Here is a 19,342-nt window from a genome sequence, read left to right as displayed (position 1 = left end):
GCTCTTTCCTGCCATTAGCTCTCAGTGGGCCTCCTGGTAGCCTCCTCTGCCTTCTGAGTAATTGGCTCTCAATCCATTAATGTCTCGAAGGTAAATAACCAAATGTGTTTGAATTTGTATAAAGTAAGAAAAACTGGAGCTGAGTGAAGCACGTGAACTTTGCCACATCCTCTAGGCCACAGAGAACTTTTTGACTCACCTCCATGTGGCTGTTGCCAGTCAGTGAGGGCTGTGGCTGCCGGCAGCTCCCACGGCAGTGCTCTCTGCCAGGGACATCGAGGATGCAGCAGGTCAGTTCCCAGCCTGGCACTTCCCGCGGCCCTGCCGAAGCTCACTGTGCGTGGCTGTAGGTGGCAGCTCTCGGTGCCCTCCTACAGGAGCATCGGCAGTGAATTGTGCAGCGCCCAGGTTCCTGGGAAGGGAGCGAAATCGGACCTGGGTTGGCACAGAGCAGTCTGTGTCCGACTGCTGCCACAGGTCCCTGCCCCTTGGAGCTGTGTGGCCTTGGGCCAGTTGCCCTCTCCTCTGATCTTCAGTAAAACAGGAGTCACTCGGATCTCAGGATCATGCGAAGATGAAATAAAGTAACATCAGCCACTTAGCCCAGTGTCTCACTCATGAACATTGGCTGTGGTTGAGATGGTCACTAACTGAAGGTGCCCGCCAGGAACATCCGAAGTACAGGTCTAGGTCAGGTGACACATGATTTTGCCCCAGTGCCCAGTACTCTTGGTTTAGCACATCTAGGCTATGGCACCTCATAGGTTTTATTTAAAAATAGTACTAATGGCCTCTCCTCAGGTGATGCTGCTGAGGCCCAGGCCAGCTGCCCTGAGCTGGAAAGAAGCATCACTGTTCGCACTTTTCACACAGTGCAGCTGTGCCCTTGGTCTCTAGCCTTTGCTGTTCTTGCTCTGAATTAGGCAATAATGTTGTCTTTAATATTCCCTTTCTACATTTTTGATCAGTGCTCATCTAAATGGTTTTATGAACCAGTTTTACAGAGAAAAAAACAGCATTTAAAGTATTCTTCCAGAGATACAATTCCCAGACTTTTTCACCCTCACCCAGTCTCACTCCTTATATTTTTCTTTTTCTCCCCTACCTCCACTCTTCAGAAGAAAAAGTAATTTGCCTTTAAGGTTGTAGAGGAAATGGGGAGAATGTTTCAAGGTAGAAAGTGATCTTGTTATCTTCCCTTTGGCAGGTAAAAAAACCCAGCACTCAGAGGATAAGTTGTTTGCCCAGGGTCACCACCCAGTGCTGTTTGAATCCGCTCACATAACCACCAGTGCCCATCATAAATTTTTTTTTTGAGATCTCTTATCTCCATGACCCACTTAAATATTACCCAAGTGTTTCAGTTTATATTAACCCTCTGTGATGAGAAACATTATTCCAAACATTGGCTCATTTCCTAAAACATCTCTTTGGAATCCTTTCTGATAGAAAGCCCCAAACCACTTACCTCCATTAACTTTTCCTTTCCCACTGGGCAGGGGGAGAACTATTTATCGATGGTCACCTGAGTTTTTTACTGTCTTTTATGTTGTACCAGAAATAAAAATACCCACTTGCTCTTGTTAGCTGCAATAGCAGGATAAGGAAAGTGGCCCTCAGGGAAACATGGCTTTTGTGACAAAGTTATGGTAAAAGGGGAAAAAAAAAGTGGCTGTGCTTTTTCAGAAACCTGGCAGACCTCCCAAATGCAAGTTTATTTCTAAAAACTATTCTGAAAATTACATTTAATATACTTTCAGTATTTTGGATTCAGAGTTTATTTTTTCCAGTTAAACTCCCTTTTGAGTGTCTTTTATCATGACATTTATGTTATACATGAACTGAAAAAAAAAAGAAGAAAAAAAACCTTGTGTCAAGGAATTCAAGGTATGACTTTTCACACTGTTGTATACTTAGGGCATTTAATCTTCAAACCATTAGGCATAGGTTGAGGCGTGATCGTAAATCTTACCTACTTAGCTCATTGTACCAACTAGAGCTCTGGGGACTGGGTGGAATTTTTGGTGGATTTTGTTCCCTTTTAAAGATTGAAGCCAATGTATTTTTTACCCTTTAAAAGTATATATTAGGCATCAGAGAACAGATCCCTTGACATCCCCTCCCCCTAGTCCTATGAGTTGTGGAGACAGTAATAAATACCATAAGACAACACAGCCTAAAAACAGATTTCCCGAACAGGACATAATCTGTGTTTTAGTGTAGTTTGTCTCTGTTGCTATTTTGTGTTGTTTCAAACACTTCCAAAAACCTTTAAATACTAGTCATTCCTATATTGATGACTAACCTCAATTAAAACAGCTCGGCCTCAGCCGATGTAAACACCCTTAGTGCCACCAACTCACCTTCTTTGCTTTCCCCGTGGGGTTCAGTGCCTGTACGGACACTTGGGTCCTCCAGGATTAACCTCTGAGTTCTGCTTTGCCTTTCAGTTGACCACAGTCGGATTAAACTTCATCAAGAAGATAACGACTACATCAATGCTAGTTTGATAAAAATGGAAGAAGCCCAGAGGAGTTACATTCTCACCCAGGTAAACAGATTGTTCGAATTTTTCGCTTATGGTTTTTGCCTTAATTGGTGTTGATGTTACAGTTTCAGAGTACTGTTATCTACACCTCAAGTAAGATCTGCCACATCCTTTAGAAGATCAGGTTTTAAACAACCCAAAAAAGCAACAAGGAAGGAAAAAGTCTCCCTTTGGGGATTCAGTCTGGTTGTGACACGAATCTTTTCTGGGAAGTATGGCGTTGCTGGGTTTATAGAAAACAGCAATAAAATGCCAGAGTTGCCTGTGGTCTGTTGACAGAGGCAGCAGCTAGAGAAGAGCAGTACCTGTGTGGAGTGCTTAAGTATTTGCCTCAGGGTGTCCAGTGCTGCTTATGGATATCTAACAGGGTTAGCAGTAGACCAGGAATCTTTATCCAGATGGCCGTTCAGAATTCCTCTGCATGGTCCTCGTTCTTTGGGGGTGGTGGGGTGGGATAGGGTTATATTATGTGTACAAGCATGCAGAATCACTTGAAGCTCCCATTGGTTTTTGGCATATTTATGGGGGGAAAAATCATAAAGGTGATTTAATAATTGACCCTTTGTGAAACACTTACTGGTTTGACCCAAAGACCATGGGTATTTGGGAAAGGGATTAAAGGAGTTTTTTTAATTAATTTTCTCAAGTCTTAATCTGTTACCTGTAAATTGGTTTAAAACAGTCTAAGTTTCTCTCTCTTTTTTTAATCCTAATGTTTGTTTTCTCATTGCATATCAGTTTTTTCAGTCTTATATCGGGTTTGGGTTACAGGGTGATTGTGACCATCATAACTCTGCTTAATATTTGGAGACTAAAATGACAAGCCAGAAAACACAGCAAACAAAGTCTGCTTTGGGGCAGATGCATCCCTGGTGGCCCTTCTCTAACTGTCCCTTTTGTCCTTTCCCGGTTCCTCTCCACACATGACCAAAGTCGGCCCCAACGCCCCCCAGTCAGTGTATGGAACATCAGTCCCCAGGCCCTCAGCCCATGGTCCTCCCAGCACTTCTGGGGTTGGGATGAGAAGGAGGGAGACCTTGGTGGTGGCAAGCTGGTGGGAAGAGGTTGAGGCGAAAGTGGCTTCTTGGAAACTTCTCTTTTTTAGAAGTAGTTGAGTTCCTTCCTAATTTCAGCCATTCAACTTTTGTGTAGGGTCAGGAAGTCCAAAGCAAAGATAGGGTATATAAAGTCAAATGGAGCATTAGGAAATCACCATGGAAACTTCTAGACCGCTGTCCTCCCCACCCCCCTGCCCTAGCAGTTACTTGGCACATCCGAAGGTCTGTCTGTCAGGTTGTACGTGGATGTATCCAACTCCTTACATGGGCTCCCTCTGCCCTGAGATTTACATTTTTTCTGTCAGTTGGCTGGAAAGGGTTAGTGTGGAATCCACTATTGTCTGAGGGTCTGTGAGGAGCGAGGATTTGTCAGGTTTGGGCAGCAAATCCCAGGTAAGTTCAGGGAAGGAAGTGAGAGGACACGGAAGGCTCTGTGGTCGAGAGAAGTACGGTGAGACTTAAAGGGAAAAGCTGTAAAGAATAAGGAGATTTTTGGATGAAAATGAATGGAAACCATTCTAGAAGAAGTGGTGCTGGCCAGAGGATGCGACCTGCTCTGTCGTGCAGGTGATAGGTGATGTCCCTTCCAGGCGGTACTGAAAACTGAGACAAACTCGAAGCATTCATACCCTGTATCCAGTAAACATCTGTGCCCGTTGCCATGGAGGCTGGAGTGGGATGGGCCAGCTGCTTGGCAGGCACCCCCGCCCCCCATGCCCCGATGACACCGTACCACTTGGGCCACCTGCCTGACCCTTTGTGTGTCCACATCTCTTATGTTCCTTGGTCCAAGGATGAAGGCTGTCTGTGGTCAGGTTAGCCGTTATTGATAGTAATAATAATAGGTTACATTTTAATGGGTGTCTGCAGTGTTCCAGGTACTGTGGTAAGGCCTAATAAGTGTATGAACATAGTTAATCTTCCTATGAATAGGTGCTCTGATTAGTGAGATAGGTGGAGAAACTGAGGCGAGGAGAGGTGGGGTGACGTGTCCAAGGTCACACAGATGGTAAGTGATTAGAGCTGGGACCGAGCTGTCAGAAGCATCCCTGTTGACCCCTTCCCCACACTACCTCTCACCTGCAGCGAGGAGTCTTGTTTGCTATTCTACCCGCCCTAAGGCATGGTTCTCAGTGGAGCCCCTCAGCCAGCCAGCCCAAACTGGAGAGCAGAATCTATGTTTTCTCTCCTCCACCGCGCAGTTCTGAACCAGCCCTGAGATGCGGAAATGACCTTTCACCATGTGGTAGAAAATAGAATTGTGGTTACTGACCACTAGGCAGGGAGAGGCGGGTCCCTGTCCCAGCCATGGCCACCATGCTGCCTGAGGGTGCTGTCATCCACTCACTGCCAGCAGTGAGCTCACACTGGAATGTGTTTATGTGTAAAATGCATACACTGTGAATTCTGTGTTTGCAGGGCCCTCTGCCCAATACCTGTGGTCACTTTTGGGAGATGGTGTGGGAGCAGAAAAGCAGGGGCGTGGTCATGCTCAACAGAGTGATGGAGAAAGGCTCGGTAAGTCGTAGAGTCATCCACTGTGTGCATCACTGGCCGTGTGGACGCCAGTGCAGAGTCGACATTTGTCCATGTTTATTTCCTTGAGTTGTTTTTATATTTCTGTTAGAAAAATATAAAGAAGTAATATACAAATACATGTTTATTGTAAACAAGTCAGATAAGTAGGTGAATTTAAAAGAGGGAAAAAAGTCAAATTGCCCTTGACCTATTCTCTACCCCGCCCCCTCAGTCAGCCTCTCTCCAGCATGTGATGCATGTGCACTGCTTTCCTCTCACCTGTGCTACCTGTGCTGCTGTGCTTGCCTTGTGGAGATGTGTAAGCAGAGTTTTATTTTGAGAAGCATGTTCCTACTATATCTTCATTATGTCTGCTTTTTCTGGCTGGTGTAAGTGTGCCTCTGCGCAGCTGAGCTGTGGGAGCACCTGGACCCTGGATTTGCCTCCGTAAAATCCCCAGACGCTTGACTCCTGGCCACACCTCTTTAATGTGAACATTGTCTGCTTGTGCTTTACTTTAGGATGTGGGTTCCTTTCTTCCAAGGTTTTTGCAACGTGGACTCGAGGTGTGCGTTTGTTCAGGTCACCTCCTGCCCCTCAACTGGCTCTCCTCAGTCTCTCCTGCATCCTACATCCAGAATGATCTTTCTAAACCAAGTTTCGCCACACCTCTTCCCAGCTGAAACCCTTCTGGGCCTCCCTCTGCCTCCCAGGATATGCGTAATGTGGCTACTGGACCCCACTCCCCCCTCCTCCATCTCCAGACTCCAGCCGGAACAGACTTTTATTTATTTTATTTAAAAAATTTTTTTAAGTTTCTTGCCAGTTCTCTGGGCTAATGATCCGAATCACACTCACCCCACTTCCAGGCACCCCCTGGAAGTGCTGTGCTCTCCCTTCCCGCATGCCTCAGGGCACCGTGTGGTCTTCTGTGCAGAAGAGGTGCCACATCCCCGCCCCCCGGCTCCCGCCCTCTTTCCCCGCTCTCACTGCCAGCACCACCGGGGCTCCACAGCCTCTGAGGTGCAGGCCCCAGGAGAAGGTGAGCTGAGGAGTATGGAGACCTGTAGGAATGTGTGGCCCAGCCCTGGCAGGTGCTGGCACTGTTCTCTCTGGGGCTCAGCGGGGGCACTGTTGTCACGGCTGTCCTGGCTGCCTCGGGATGCGGCCAGAAGAACATGAAGGCTCCGGAGAAGTCACCCCTCGGAAGAAAGCACAGTCATGGCGTCATGGCCCTGCAGGGAAAAAAGACAAGTGCAAAAAAGTAACACTTCAAAGGAAACTTGAGCAGTGAAAACCCAACGCAGTAAAGCACTCGCCACAAAGCCTCTTCCCTCCCTTACACAGTAAGGAACGGTCTTGGTTACAGCAAATGGCCGTCTTACGACAGCACATGTTTAAAATCATATTTTTGCTTCTGCCTGCTTTTCTTGAAAGAAAATATTCTCTCCACAGTAGCAGATAAAGAGCTTACCCGAGTGTTCAATTGATGCAGTAATGCCTCGTCTTAGAAAAAACTGTTTTCAGTGAAAGTGGTTTTTAATTTTCCCTACAGTGGCTTGATTAGTAAAATGTGAAGTTGCAAATGTGAAGCAAACCCTCACCCATCACCATTCTTGTCAACAGTTTTTTTTGTTTTTTTTTTTTTTTGTCAACAGTTTTGAATAAAGAAATAAAACATCAGGTTCCTGCAGCACATGTGCTCCGCAAGGGAAAGTGAAACATGGTGGCCAGTGCAGGTGCTGAGCACAGATGAGCCTTCAGGGTCTTCCACCCTCAACGCTGCTGACGTTTGGGCCAAATTGCTCTCTGTCACAGGAGTGGCGGCGGGGGGGCCTGTGCGTTGGAGGGTGCTTAGCAGCGTCACTGGTCTCCACTCACTGGATGCCAGTAGCACCCTGGCCCCAAGTTGAAGCCATCAAAAATGTCCCCAGACATTGTCCAGTGTCCCCTGGGAGGCTGAATTGTCCTCAGTTGAGAATCCCTCTTCAGTGGTATGGAGGGTTGAGAATTTTAAATCGTGACTTATTTATTCAAAAATAATCAGATATAGTAGGATTTGCCTTTTGTTTGTTGCTAAAAGTTCAGGTGAAACCTCTTTGCTGTTTGCACGCAGTTTGCTTCAGCTACTGTTGTCACAGGACACAAGGAGTGGTGTTCAGGTGCTACAGTCACACGTCCTGCTCTTGGTTGTCTCCCACCCAAGGCTGACCATAAATGGACCACAGATCCACTGTGACAACCTTTCCCCTTGGACTGCTATGTTGGCCATTAAAAAAAAAAAAAGACTGCTTGGTTTTTATTGTAGTTCACTGTGATGTTGTGACAGTAGTCCCCATTTTCCTTTGCAGCTCTTCATTTTACTGTGGGTCTTTGGGGCGTGCAAATTGGCATGGAAGACAATGTTTGGTTTATGGTTCTTAAAGTTTCCTTGGGATAAACATTTTTAATTCAGCATCAACATTATCACCCCCATAAGGGCTGACTGAGGAAAATTGTAAGAAATTGCAGTGTCTGTTTGCTCAACTAATCTAATTATAATTTCTCCACACAGCCCGTGTTAAAAACCAGCTTGCAGAGTGTTTCCATGTAATGCGTATTTGTTTTCTGGTTTCCTTCTTTTGCCAAATAGTGTAGGATGTTCTCTCTGTATTTTTGGCAGACCTGCCCCGTTACCCTCTTGGGACCCTGTGCTTCCTGGAAAATAGTTATGCAGAAAATGATTGTGTGTGTTAGACCGAGGTCGTCCAAATGACCAAAGTTCTTATTCATTCAATTTAAAAATTACATTTAGACATGATGAGGTAGCGTGCATATGTGTGTAGCGGCCAGGCTTATTGTCTAGGCAGGGGACGTAAACAAGGCCATGTTCAACCAGACGCATTGCCTGTGTCTCTCCCCTGAAATCCCTACTAAAGATGCTATTTGATTTCAACTGCTTTCAGGCCTGAGACATTGGGTTTTGTATCATAGGTGCTTTAGGCTTTGTCCATCTTTCATATTCTGCTTTTAGTTGTCTGTGTTCATGATTCTTTCAGCCAGATCACCCGTCACAGGGTCACCCCAGATGACTTCCATAGATTTTTCTCAAGATGGCTTACCTGTTTGTTTTAGAAGGACCCAAGGACTCTCTCACCTCTGCCTTCATGGTGGTAACAGCAGCTATGACAGATACCAGCACTTTGGCACTACCACATGGCTGTTTGGTGCCAACCCAAGATAGGCCTCAGTTTTAACCGTGGTGAAGGACTGCTTTCTAATAAAATAAATCTCCCTTTCCCGTCACTATATTTCAACTTAATAGGATGACAGGAAGTAGTTGATATTGTGCTTATTTTGTTTTGTTTTGTGTGTTTACAATAAAAATTTCTACAGGAAATGACAGAGAGCAGACCATGGCATGTTGTTACAGATGTCTAAGAGTTCTTTTAAGAGCTCCTATTTTTAAATAAGTATTGGTTGATTGACACTTAGTGTGTGCCAGAATTCCTCAGCTGTAGAGTTCCAAAGCCTTGGTCTTTACCCAGATTACAGAGATTCGTAAGGCTTTATATTCACTTTAGAAAGTGAGTGTTTGCTGTGTGGAGATGAGATTTAAAAGACTTGCCTTTCTTGCCCATGAGACATGAAAACATTGGCCTCTTCCTTGGTAGCAACTGACCATCCTGCATTTCTGCTTCTCTGCTTCACTCTTAGTTTGCTCACTGCATTGGGTGCCCACTCCAGCACACGTGACTTTGGACCTACCAGGGCAGTCCTCTGTTTCTGGGGTTTCAAGGCATTGCACAGTTCTAATGATGTGACGTGTGGGAATAAATGCATCCTTTAAGCGTCTTCCAAAGTCTTGTTCTCATCTGCCTCGCCCACTTTGGCTAAGCATGGATCCTGCCATGCCATTAATGCTTCTGTGTCCTCAGTGGCAGGATCACTTCAAAGCTGACAGATGAGCTCTGTCCCAGGCGTTCATCTCTGGTGCTCATCTTTGGTGCAGGGAGGTGATATGGGTGAAACTGGCTAAAACTTTCAGACAGACTTGTGTCCTGGCTCTTTAGAAAGCCTATTGGCCTTCTGTTTGGGAACCATAAAGTTTGGTGCTGTGCTGGCATCACAATGTGGTGTTTCTTAATTTGTTTCCCTCCCTTTTTTCTGTTGCTTTGATTTCATTAAAGCAGGACCAGTGGGCATTTGTTGTTCTGTCTTCAGCCTCTTCAAGAGCCTCCTGGCTCCTCTGAGTCAGTGAGTGTTGAATTATAAGTGTCTTGAACTTGTACCGTTTCCCGAAGAGCTGTTTACACACACTGATATTTCATTTGATAGAAGTCGTACCACCTTTGAGAGTCCCTCTGTCTGGGGCCATGTCGGTTCTTCTGGCTTATAGACCTGGCAGCTTAGCCCCCATCTACCTGCCATTTTTGTCCAGAACAGTCATCAGCAGCCAGAAATAGCTGGCTTAGAAACTTGGCTCAAGCAAAGCATGCCACTAAATTTGACTCAAATTTTCTTTCTTGAACTCTAAATGAAACCAAATCTTTGGGAGTTTACTTGCGTTAAATAAATGTTAATGAGCTACGTTTAAATCAAGAGTATCAGGTAGTTTCTGAAATTCTTAAAGTAGGACAGGATTTTTTCTGAACTGAGCCAAACCAGAATGAAAGGGTAGGGTGGGGCAGTGGGTGAGCCCCAGTTTTGGAGGGACCCCTCCAAGCCTTCTGGATGCTGGTTTGCGTTTGATTACAGCCCTTCAAGCTTTTCACGTGTTGCATGTGGTCTCTTCTAGTCTTGGTCAACGTTCCCAGGTTAGGAGTCTGTGCTATGCCAGGAGCACCAATCAGGCTCTCAATAACCTTTGAAATGGCTACAGAAAGTAGTTTGTGAGAGACCAAACCTTGTGTGCAATCTGGCTCCCCTCGTTGGTGATGGGAGAGGATCAGACCCCTGGACTCCTTCACTATGTGGGTAATCAGGGTGGCTGGGTTTGGAAGTGCAAGTCCTGTCTGCCCAACTAGTCCTGGTCTAGATCTTCACAGGCCCCTCCCCGTCTCCTCTGGAGGCAGGCAGGTTACATTGAAAGTGACTTCCAAGGTCAGAAAACCCTGAGTCTTTGGGTTATCATAAAGCTCGTGGACAGTACTTCAAACCTCCATAGGAAGACAGTCATTGCTCACAATAATTCAGTGTTATTTTCTCCCCTAGTTAAAATGTGCACAGTACTGGCCACAAAAAGAAGAAGAAGAAATGATCTTTGAAGACACAAATTTGAAATTGACATTGATCTCTGAAGATATTAAGTCATACTACACAGTACGACAACTAGAATTGGAAAACCTCACAGTGAGTATGGCATGTGCTTAAATATTTCAGATGGTTACTGGTTGAGATGTCTTTTCACTTGGGTGATATTACTTAACACCAATTGTTTATGCCAGTGTTTTTCTATGCTCTGAGCAAGATGTGGTTTTAGCACTATGGTGAGTAGAACTTACCTGCTTACTTACTAGGTGACCAGAGGTACTTAGGGGTGGGGGGACGGGTTTTAGCTACCTCCTTCTCCACAGAGCTCTCTCTTAACCCTAGTTAACACCAGTTCTTAGGGAAAAGGGAGTTCTTACCTAAAACTTACCTGTTCCTACCTTTGCAACTGCAGAGGGACTGACGTGATGGCCTGGGAGTTGAATACCAGCAGAGCACACGGGCCGCTCTAGTTGTTCATTCTCTTTAGTCTGAAGTGAGGGAAGAGGGTCCTTCTGGGGCTGCCTCCCAGTGTATAGTCAGTATAAGTTTTCTAGATGAAGTCTTGGGCTTGTTTGTGTGGGGAGAATTTATAACACCAGCTGCCAGCTATCATTAAATGATGGTCTTGGGACATTGTCTGGGCACTATGCTAGAAGCAGCACCACAGAAGACCCTGCCCGAGGGGGGATGCTGAATAATTCACCTGGAGCCCTCACTCTGGGGATCCCATGCCTGTAGTGGGAACAGTGGACGGAAGCTCAGGGCAACTCCTGGGGGCACCCTCAAATATGGTCAGCCACTGCTTTCTGGAATCAAACTGCCTGGAGTTGATTCCCGGCCTCACCATATCAAACTGTCAGACTTCAGGCAAAGGGCACCCGTTCTCACTGCGTCTCAGTCTGCTCCCCTGTCAGATAGGGCTTTTGAAAGGCTTCCAGAAGGTGGTCCATGTGCAGTGTGAGAGCAGCACAGGCTCAGAACATGTGCTGGAAAGGGTGCACAGGTTCTGTGGGGTCGAAGGAGCACGGGTTTATCCAGGGGCAGTGGGACCAGGGCTGGGGCTTGCGGGGCTGGGCTGAAGAGGAGGCAAATGCTCCTCATTATATTTGCATCTTAGTTTTCTCAGCTTTACTCTTTTATAGTCAACGTGACACCTGGGGTGGGATTCATAGTCAGAAGTCGAAGTAAGATGGAGACTTAGTGCAGGTGACTGCAGGTGGAGAAGAGGTTAAAATCGCGTGGTTCTGGAGGAACGCAGCCGCGCAGTGGGTCCGGCCCCCCACCGCCCAGCACGCGGGCTCTCGGGCTGTGATTTATGGAGGGTTTGATAGGGAGGATTTTCAGGAATAATGTTGGCAGAGGGTTGGAATGTGCCTGGGGGTAGACTTTTTTAAATGCTTTTGAGCATTTCCAAGCCTGACATTACGAGTGACTTCTGGTAAACTCTTGAGAAAATGTATTTTGCTTGTTGAGGGAAACGGAATTCAGACAGAGCAGAAGAGGTTTGTGCTGTTTGTGTGGCAGAGCAAAGGCAGCAGCTTGGAGGTTTGGGGGAGATCTGTTTGCTCTAACAGACTTGGTTTTGAAAAAGTCCTTTCTCAGACATGTGTATCTGTTCGAGCATACGTCTGGAATGAATTCCTTGAGAAAGAGGTGGGCAGGCATGAGGGAGGGAGTAAACAGGAGATAACCCACAAACCTTTTTAAGAATTAAAAGAAGGAACTTGCTTTTGGCATGGTTTCTTATCCCATTTTTTTTTTTAAAGTATATTTTTAAGTGCTTTTCTTTTCCAAAAAAATAGAAGACGCATCTCTCTTGTAAACCATTAAAGTGTATAAGGAGGTCATTTTCTAGGAAGGAAAGTATGGAATTGTTTGGTGTGGTTCTAGAAATTATCCTAATGTCATAAGCAGATTTTTTTCCAGTTCTGCAGAAAGATGCCAGCATGTGTAACAGCTGGTGCAGGGTGATACGTGTGTGTTCTCTGCTGATGTTAGGTCCTTGCTGTTTATTGTGGGTCCTTTCACACGTTTGCATCACTCTAGGGTCAGGGAAGGTTGTTGTAACTAAGCTGTGAGCTCTGGGAGGGCAGGGCGGAGTCATTGCCTCATTGTGCCTGGTACATGGGAGGCACGTTGAGGAGATTTGCCAAATGAAGGGAGACATTGTCAGTCAGCAGGTCTCCGACCCAAAGTGTTTCATCATGAGCTACTGTCCAGGTGACCTACGCGCTGACTTGGCCCTTGGCCTGTCTGCAGGCCTTGCTTACCCCATGGCTGTGGGCTCTTAGCTTAGTAAAATCTTGAGTGCTCTTCTCAGCAAGAACTGCATTTTGATCATTGCTCCTGGCAACCAGCCGTCCACCCTGGGAGTGGAGGCTCAGAGGAAGAAGCAGAGCTGGAAACAGCATCACAGGCTGTTCTTTCTGTTCCACTGGGAGCAGATCAGGCCAGGGGGAGAAACACTTGGGGACAAGGGCCAGGGTCCGCCTTTCAAGAGTTCCTGTGACAGGCTCTGAACCTGGGCTCTGGAGTCAAGCAAGCTTAGATTTAAACTCCTGTTCCCCCACTCAGTGGGGGGCTGGCTGCCAAGCCTCAGTCTTCTAATCTGGAAAATGGGAGGAACTGGACTGTACACCTCGAGGGATTTCTGAGAACTCACTGAGTGCTCGTGTCCAGTGCTGGACGTGGTGAACACAGCTTGTAGGGCCAGTGTAGCTGGGCTTATCAGCATCGTTCTCGTGGACCATCTGTTCAGCTGGGTATTGAGCCACACATGGCAGTCTTTGGAGACTGGATTGGTAACTTTTTTCTGTAAGAGGACAATCCTCTGAGGTGTCCAGATAGTCTCGTAAAGGCCCGAGTTACCCAGAGCTGGTGTCCCACACACGCACTTATATTTCCACTCTTTCATGCGATACCCTGAGGCGTTAGATGACAAGATCGTTGTGGGTGACAGTGCAGCATCATTTTGACTGTGGGCTGGAGAGAAATCGGCTGTAACCATAAAGACGCAGAAGTAAGAGGAACATCGGAGACATGGGCTCTTGTGGGCAAGACTGCTCCAGCCTAAAGGAGGGGACATTGAAGCAGGAGCAACCTGGGGTCCCTGCGGAGCTTGGTATTTGTTCAGTGGTTTGTGGACCCAGGGAGAAAATCTGAGAAGTGAGGCCACTCTCGGAGTTAGGTGGGTGGAAAGGCACTTTGTGCTTACTTGGAATTCATGATTTCTGTACAGGTGATTCTCTTAGCATCGTCATGAGAAAATTTCTCTTTCAGTCTCAAGAAACTCGTGAGATCTTACATTTCCACTATACCACATGGCCTGACTTTGGAGTCCCCGAGTCGCCAGCCTCGTTTCTGAACTTTCTCTTCAAAGTCCGAGAGTCAGGGTCGCTCAGCGTGGAGTACGGCCCCATCGTGGTGCATTGCAGTGCTGGCATTGGCAGGTCGGGGACCTTCTGTCTGGCTGACACCTGCCTCTTGCTGGTAAGAAGGCCCTTAAAGACCCCGGGAAGAGAAGGAAGCCCATTTTAACCCCTAGTCTGGCCTGGCCACAGCTTCTCTATTATTGTCTCTGCAGTAAACTAGCTTTGATCTTCACTTTTTAACAGCTTCTCTCCCATGAAAGGAGCTTTACCCTAAATAGCTTCGTTTAGAGGGATGCTCTTAATTTACTGTGGCAGCCAGGAAGATCCAGAGAATCCCCTTACCTCTCATTTCTCCGCTGGGCGCTCCCCAATTTTGCCAGATTTTCTAGAATTCTGCCTTCCTCACTATGACTTTACCTGAGTAGGAACTGGCATGTTCCTCCAGGACATATACAGTCACATTGTACTTGAGACTCAAACCTCACTGAGCTGTGTCTCCTCTTCGGCTTTCAGATGGACAAAAGGAAAGACCCTTCTTCTGTCGACATCAAGAAAGTTCTGTTAGAAATGCGGAAGTTTCGGATGGGGCTGATCCAGACAGCAGACCAGCTCCGTTTCTCCTACCTGGCTGTAATCGAAGGTGCCAAGTTCATCATGGGAGACTCTTCAGTTCAGGTCAGCAGTGCTTTTGCTTTAATCCAGGTGTGCTGGTTTTAAATTTTTGCCTCTAAAGAAGGAGGCTGTTCATCATAAAAGTTGAAACAGTGTCACATGTCAGAGGAAATAGCTAGGCTTCTTGTTTAAATAGCTAGAAAGTTGTGGAAATTTTCACCATGTTCCAATTTCTGCCTTAATAGGGAGAGCATTAATAGGGAGAATAGACTTTATTTCCAGAAGATCTCATCTTCCAAGGACATGGCTGGAGACCCCAGAAAGTGACAGGGCCCCTCACCTAGCCTAGCCCTCACCTTCTGCTCACTTAAAGGGAAGCAGATTTCCTGACACATCAGCCAAACGTGAAATCTCATAGGACTTCCTCTTGCTGCTTTTTCAAGGAACAATGGAAAGAACTCTCCCACGAAGACCTGGAGCCCCCACCTGAGCACGTCCCCCCACCTCCCCGGCCTCCCAAACGAATCCTGGAGCCACACAATGGAAAGTGCAAGGAATTCTTCCCAAATCACCAGTGGGTAAAGGATGAGACTGAGGAGGATAAAGAAGATGGCCCGGTCAAGGAGGAAACCAGAACCCCCTTCAATGTCCCCTGCAGCCTGGAGAGGTAATGTGAGAGGGTGCTGGCTTCCCGGGGACAAGGGGAAATGACCTCCTGTTCCAGAAACACACGTGGATATTGAAACCTTGTGGACCCAGCCTCCTCTTGACAGACGGTGCTTCTGTGTCCTTGGGGAATGGGGCGCCTGGACCACCACTGCTCCTGCCCTGGCTGGAGGAGCCTCTGGACTGAGCTGCAGGTTGGCCCCGGGGAAGTGACTGGCTTTAGTGGGGGTCTAGCACCACCTGGTGGTGCTTGTTGGAATCAGGGGTCTGGTTGCAGTGGAGTCAGGTCTTTCAGCTCAGAGATGATAGTAACAGAGGACGGAAGCCTGCCCTGGGCTTCAGGCCAGTCCTGAAACCGATGTTCAGGCTTGACTGCGTACCTTCAACCCCAGGAATGATTTTGGGGAACTTAACCTTTTCACGTAGCCTTGATTGAATTGATTGCCATTTTGCTTCCCTACAGTTTGACAAAGATTACTGAGCACCTCGTGATGCGTGTGAAACCCTGAGATAACTGGACCGGGGCCCCTGGTCTGTGTTCTAGACCATACTGTTGGGAAATGGGCAGTCGATTGTGGTAGGGGCCCATGGACAGGAATGTGATGGAGGTGCACGCTGAGGGGGCAGCCTTAGAGAGGAGACACCCAGCCTTCCCTGGGTGGTCAAGGAAGGCTGCCTGTAGGAGGTGGCATCGTGCAGAAGCTTGAAGAATGAGCAGAGTTAGCTCAAGCCTGAGACCATGGAGGCAGTGCCCTTGGTGCCTGCTTTTTTGGAGAGCAGTTTAAGATTAGTGTAAACTTTGACCCCATATTTGTCTATACCTAGAAATTCAGCCTGCAGCAGTTCTCAAGCAGTGTGCAGAGATGTATAGGTAGAGGTGTTCGTGGTGGCATCATTTGTAATGGTGAAAAACTAGAGATGAGCTGATTGTATATCCAGGGATTAGAAAAGTTGTGCTTTCTCCCTTTGTTGGATGTTCTACAACTATTGGAGAATGGGATCAGGGTGTACTATTGTGACTGGACATTGGAACTGTCGTGCATGAGAAAGCAGATTACACACGGTGTGTGCCTCACTGGGTCTTCTGGCTAAATTGATCATCAAATTCTTCCCCTGGCACTTTGCTAAATGCTGGTCTTGAGGTCCCAGTCCTGACCCATGAACCTAAACCCCAGGGCCTTCTGTGCAACTGGTCCTCATAACAGGAACACCAGATCTGGTGTGGGGCTCAAGAGACACTTGTCCACCAGGGCCTCCCAGAGCAGGTGCTGAGCAAGTGAGACTGTGCCCCACTTCCCAAGACCTCAGTTGACATTCTCAGGGTGAGCCAGCATGCTCCCTCTGAGGGCTTGCTGAGTGCCAAGGATGAGAGAGATGGGAGCTGGCACGCAACTTGTGTCAGATGTGTGTCATGGGTCCTGTTTCTTTATTCATGAAAACAGTGGAAAGAGAGGTGCCTTTCACATTCTGTGGGTGAAGGTGGTGAGCAGGGAGGTGTGGATTTGAGAAGCTGAAAGCCAGAGGGTTCCAGGAAAAAATGAGTTGGGCCAGGAACCTAAGTGCCTCTGGGCACCGGTAGGAGCCCACGTGCACACAGACCTCAGCCCTGCAGCTGGCGGCTCACCAGGTGGGCGCCGAGAAGTGGGTGGTTCATGCAGCCTCCTCCTGTCTTCCTGGGCAGGTGGTGCCTCTGAATGGTCCCTCCAGTCACACAGGATGCTGCTGGGGCAGGAAGGCCATGGAGATACGCATGGGAGGGAGGATTTCCTGTGGCCAGCGCTGCCTCAGTGGACACAAGGGTTGGAAGGCAAAGGCCTGGGAAAGGTGGGGAGGGGAGAGGCAGGGCCTGACTGCACACAGGCCCACACAGTCTCTGCTGACGGCCCTGGGAGGGGCAGCCCCACGGGGTGGCCCTGGCTTGCCACCAAGGTAGTCAGCTGACCGCACACAGGACACCTGGGAAATGGGCCTACTGGCAGGATTGGATGGGCCTGCAGCGGGGAGGGCAGAGGGTCCACACTGCAGATACGTGATAGTCCACATGTTCGCAACAACAAAGGTCTCTGTCTATCAGCGTCTGTCGGGCCCTGGGGAGGGAGTGGAAGCCTGTGGCCACATTCTACATATTCTACAAGCAGCCCCAGGACAAAGTTGCACCTCTGTTTGTACCAGTGGCTGTATTTCCCCTCAGACCCTTACCCATCCTCTGTCACCAAGGAGTCTCCAGGTCTTGGGAACCCTACCCTGGCCCGACTGTCAGGCCCTGGGAAGGAGGTGGTGACAGGCCAGCATCAGTATCACCAAGCTCTACTTTCACATGGCTCACTTTTTCCTAGAAGTCCTCCCGTAATAATAGCACCTTTGCCATTGTTTTCCCGAGTGAGTAACCCACCTCTGCCCCCCTCATTCCTCAGTGCAAGTCAAGACACTGAAGTCCGAAGGCGGGTCGTGGGGGCCATTCCTGCCCAAGGGGAGCTGTCGCCGCCCAAGGAGGAGCAGGACCAGGCGCTGACTCACTGGAAGCCCTTCCTGGTCAATGTGTGCGTGGCCACAGTCCTCACAGCCGGCGCATACCTCTGCTACAGGGTATGTTTTCACTGACGGACGTGCTGGCCAGGCCGCGTGTACAGAAAGCCCTGGCCGCCAGCCCGGCGATAGCGCTCAGTGCTGCTGGAGGCTCTGAGCCAGTCTCAGAAGAAACAGATCAAAGGTTTTCAAAGTCTGGAACTGTGAAGGGCTAACGAGAGAGCATTGAGGATTGATGCACTGGGGTCTTAAGGAGCCCTGTGGTCCCAAGAATAGAAGAGTCTAATCTCAGGGCCTTAACCTATTCAGGAGTAAGTAGAGAAAATGCCAAATACGTCTCTCTCTCTTTTTCTGTTTTTGCTCATTTGTTTTTGAAAAAAAAATAATAGAATTACAACACATTGTTGTTTTTAACCTTTATAAAAAGCAGCTTTTTGTTTTTTTCTGGAAAAAAAAAAAGACTAGGCACTTATGAAACTTGTACTCTTAGGTGGTGTAACCAGATACACAATTTTTATTTGATTTCCCAGGGAAAGACTCCTACACTTTTACGAATGTAAACTCCTTTGGAGGAGAGGGTTTGAGGGTTTTGGACACCATCTCGCTCAGGTGCTTCCTCTGCTGTGCGTGCACTGAGCTGGGACAGTGCCTGCGAGCTTTCCCGTTTTAAGAAGAAAAACAACAAAAGGCCATCTCTAGAAAATAGAACCCGGCTTCTGCTTTTGCTCAGGGTGTCCCGCTGGTTTCCCTTTGTCTGTTTCTCCACCAGCCCCTCTCGTTACAGCCGTCCTGCACACATCCTGCCCCCATCGCTCCATCCACAGAGACAGGGTTCCTCAGGGCCCCTGGCCCCTGGCTTTTCACCCAGCTGTTGAGATCCAGAAGGAGCGGTTTGCACTTCACTTGGAATTTAAATGCCATTTCAGTAGAAATCCAAACAGTAGAATGTGTTGCTGTTAAAATTAAGGAGAAGAGGGAGGATTAGCCTCAAAACTGGTCGTGGAAATCACCTCACAAGACTTTTTTTTTTAATGATTTTAAATATTTTACCTCTTTCTAAGCAACCATCTTTGAGTGCATCCAGTGGTTTAGCAACATGCAAACAGTTTTTTCCTTGGGGGTGATTTTTGGAAAGGGGGAGCTATTGTGAAAAAAAAAATACGGGAGGCTGGAGTGGTGTTGGCCGCGGGGGTGGTGTGTGAGTCTGTAGCTCTGCAGGGGTGGGGCCAGGCTCATCTGGAAATGTCTGGTTTCATTCCAGTTCTTGTTCAACAGCAACACATAATCTGACCCACCTCCATCCACTGTCCGTCTCTGCTCACAGAGCCCACACCCACCTGGCAGGCAGCCACTGTGGGTAAGGGCCGATGGACAGCGTAGCCAGCTGTGCCCGGGCAGACGCTGGTTCTGCGCTAAAGCCACCCTCCCTCGCCTCCATCCTTTTACTTTCTCCCCCTCTCCTTCCTTTGAGTACTAGATCCACACCCCATTTTCTGAGGAGGCCACAGGAGAACACTGTGCTGGTGGCGCAGAGCAAGGCAGCCTGTGCAGGTGGAGGGGCGAGCCTCTCGCGGTGCCCCCTTGGTGTGTCCCTGGCGGGCGGCACGCGACATCCTCCCGGCAGCCCTCCACGGAGACTGCATGTAGTGAGCCTCTCCACTCCATATTTATTTTTAAATCTCTCCCCCCAAAGGCATCCACAGTGCAGCAGCATCCTCTTAAACCAATAATGTATTAAAGTTTTTTGATGTCAGCCTTGCAACAAGGGCTTTATCAAAAAGTACAATAATAAACCCTCAGGTGGTGCTGGG

General features: G+C 47.9%; 1 protein-coding gene across 7 annotated transcripts in view; it reads left to right on the top strand.

Moving 5' to 3' along the window:
- Window positions 1-19,342, top strand: part of PTPN1 (protein tyrosine phosphatase non-receptor type 1) — a 66,789-nt gene that overhangs the window by 44,942 nt on the left and 2,505 nt on the right. For 3 of the 7 annotated variants that reach the window (XM_057702922.1, XM_057702923.1, XM_057702924.1), the window contains 8 exons: window positions 125-290; window positions 2,451-2,551; window positions 5,026-5,124; window positions 10,318-10,455; window positions 13,636-13,845; window positions 14,241-14,402; window positions 14,783-15,006; window positions 17,420-17,591. In XM_057702922.1, the coding sequence (XP_057558905.1) occupies window positions 2,516-2,551; window positions 5,026-5,124; window positions 10,318-10,455; window positions 13,636-13,845; window positions 14,241-14,402; window positions 14,783-15,006; window positions 17,420-17,591 (1,041 nt within the window). In that variant the 5' untranslated portion in view covers window positions 125-290; window positions 2,451-2,515. Of the gene's footprint in view, window positions 1-124; window positions 291-2,450; window positions 2,552-5,025; window positions 5,125-10,317; window positions 10,456-13,635; window positions 13,846-14,240; window positions 14,403-14,782; window positions 15,007-17,419; window positions 17,958-19,342 lie in introns of those variants that run through there. The other 4 variants (XM_057702920.1, XM_057702925.1, XM_057702919.1 and 1 more) reach the window with 2 other exon arrangements.

This window comes from Hippopotamus amphibius, chromosome 12 (assembly GCF_030028045.1).
Source record: "Hippopotamus amphibius kiboko isolate mHipAmp2 chromosome 12, mHipAmp2.hap2, whole genome shotgun sequence".
In the NCBI taxonomy this organism is placed as follows: Eukaryota; Metazoa; Chordata; class Mammalia; order Artiodactyla; family Hippopotamidae; genus Hippopotamus; species Hippopotamus amphibius.
This window is presented reverse-complemented; position numbering and strand designations above follow the sequence as displayed.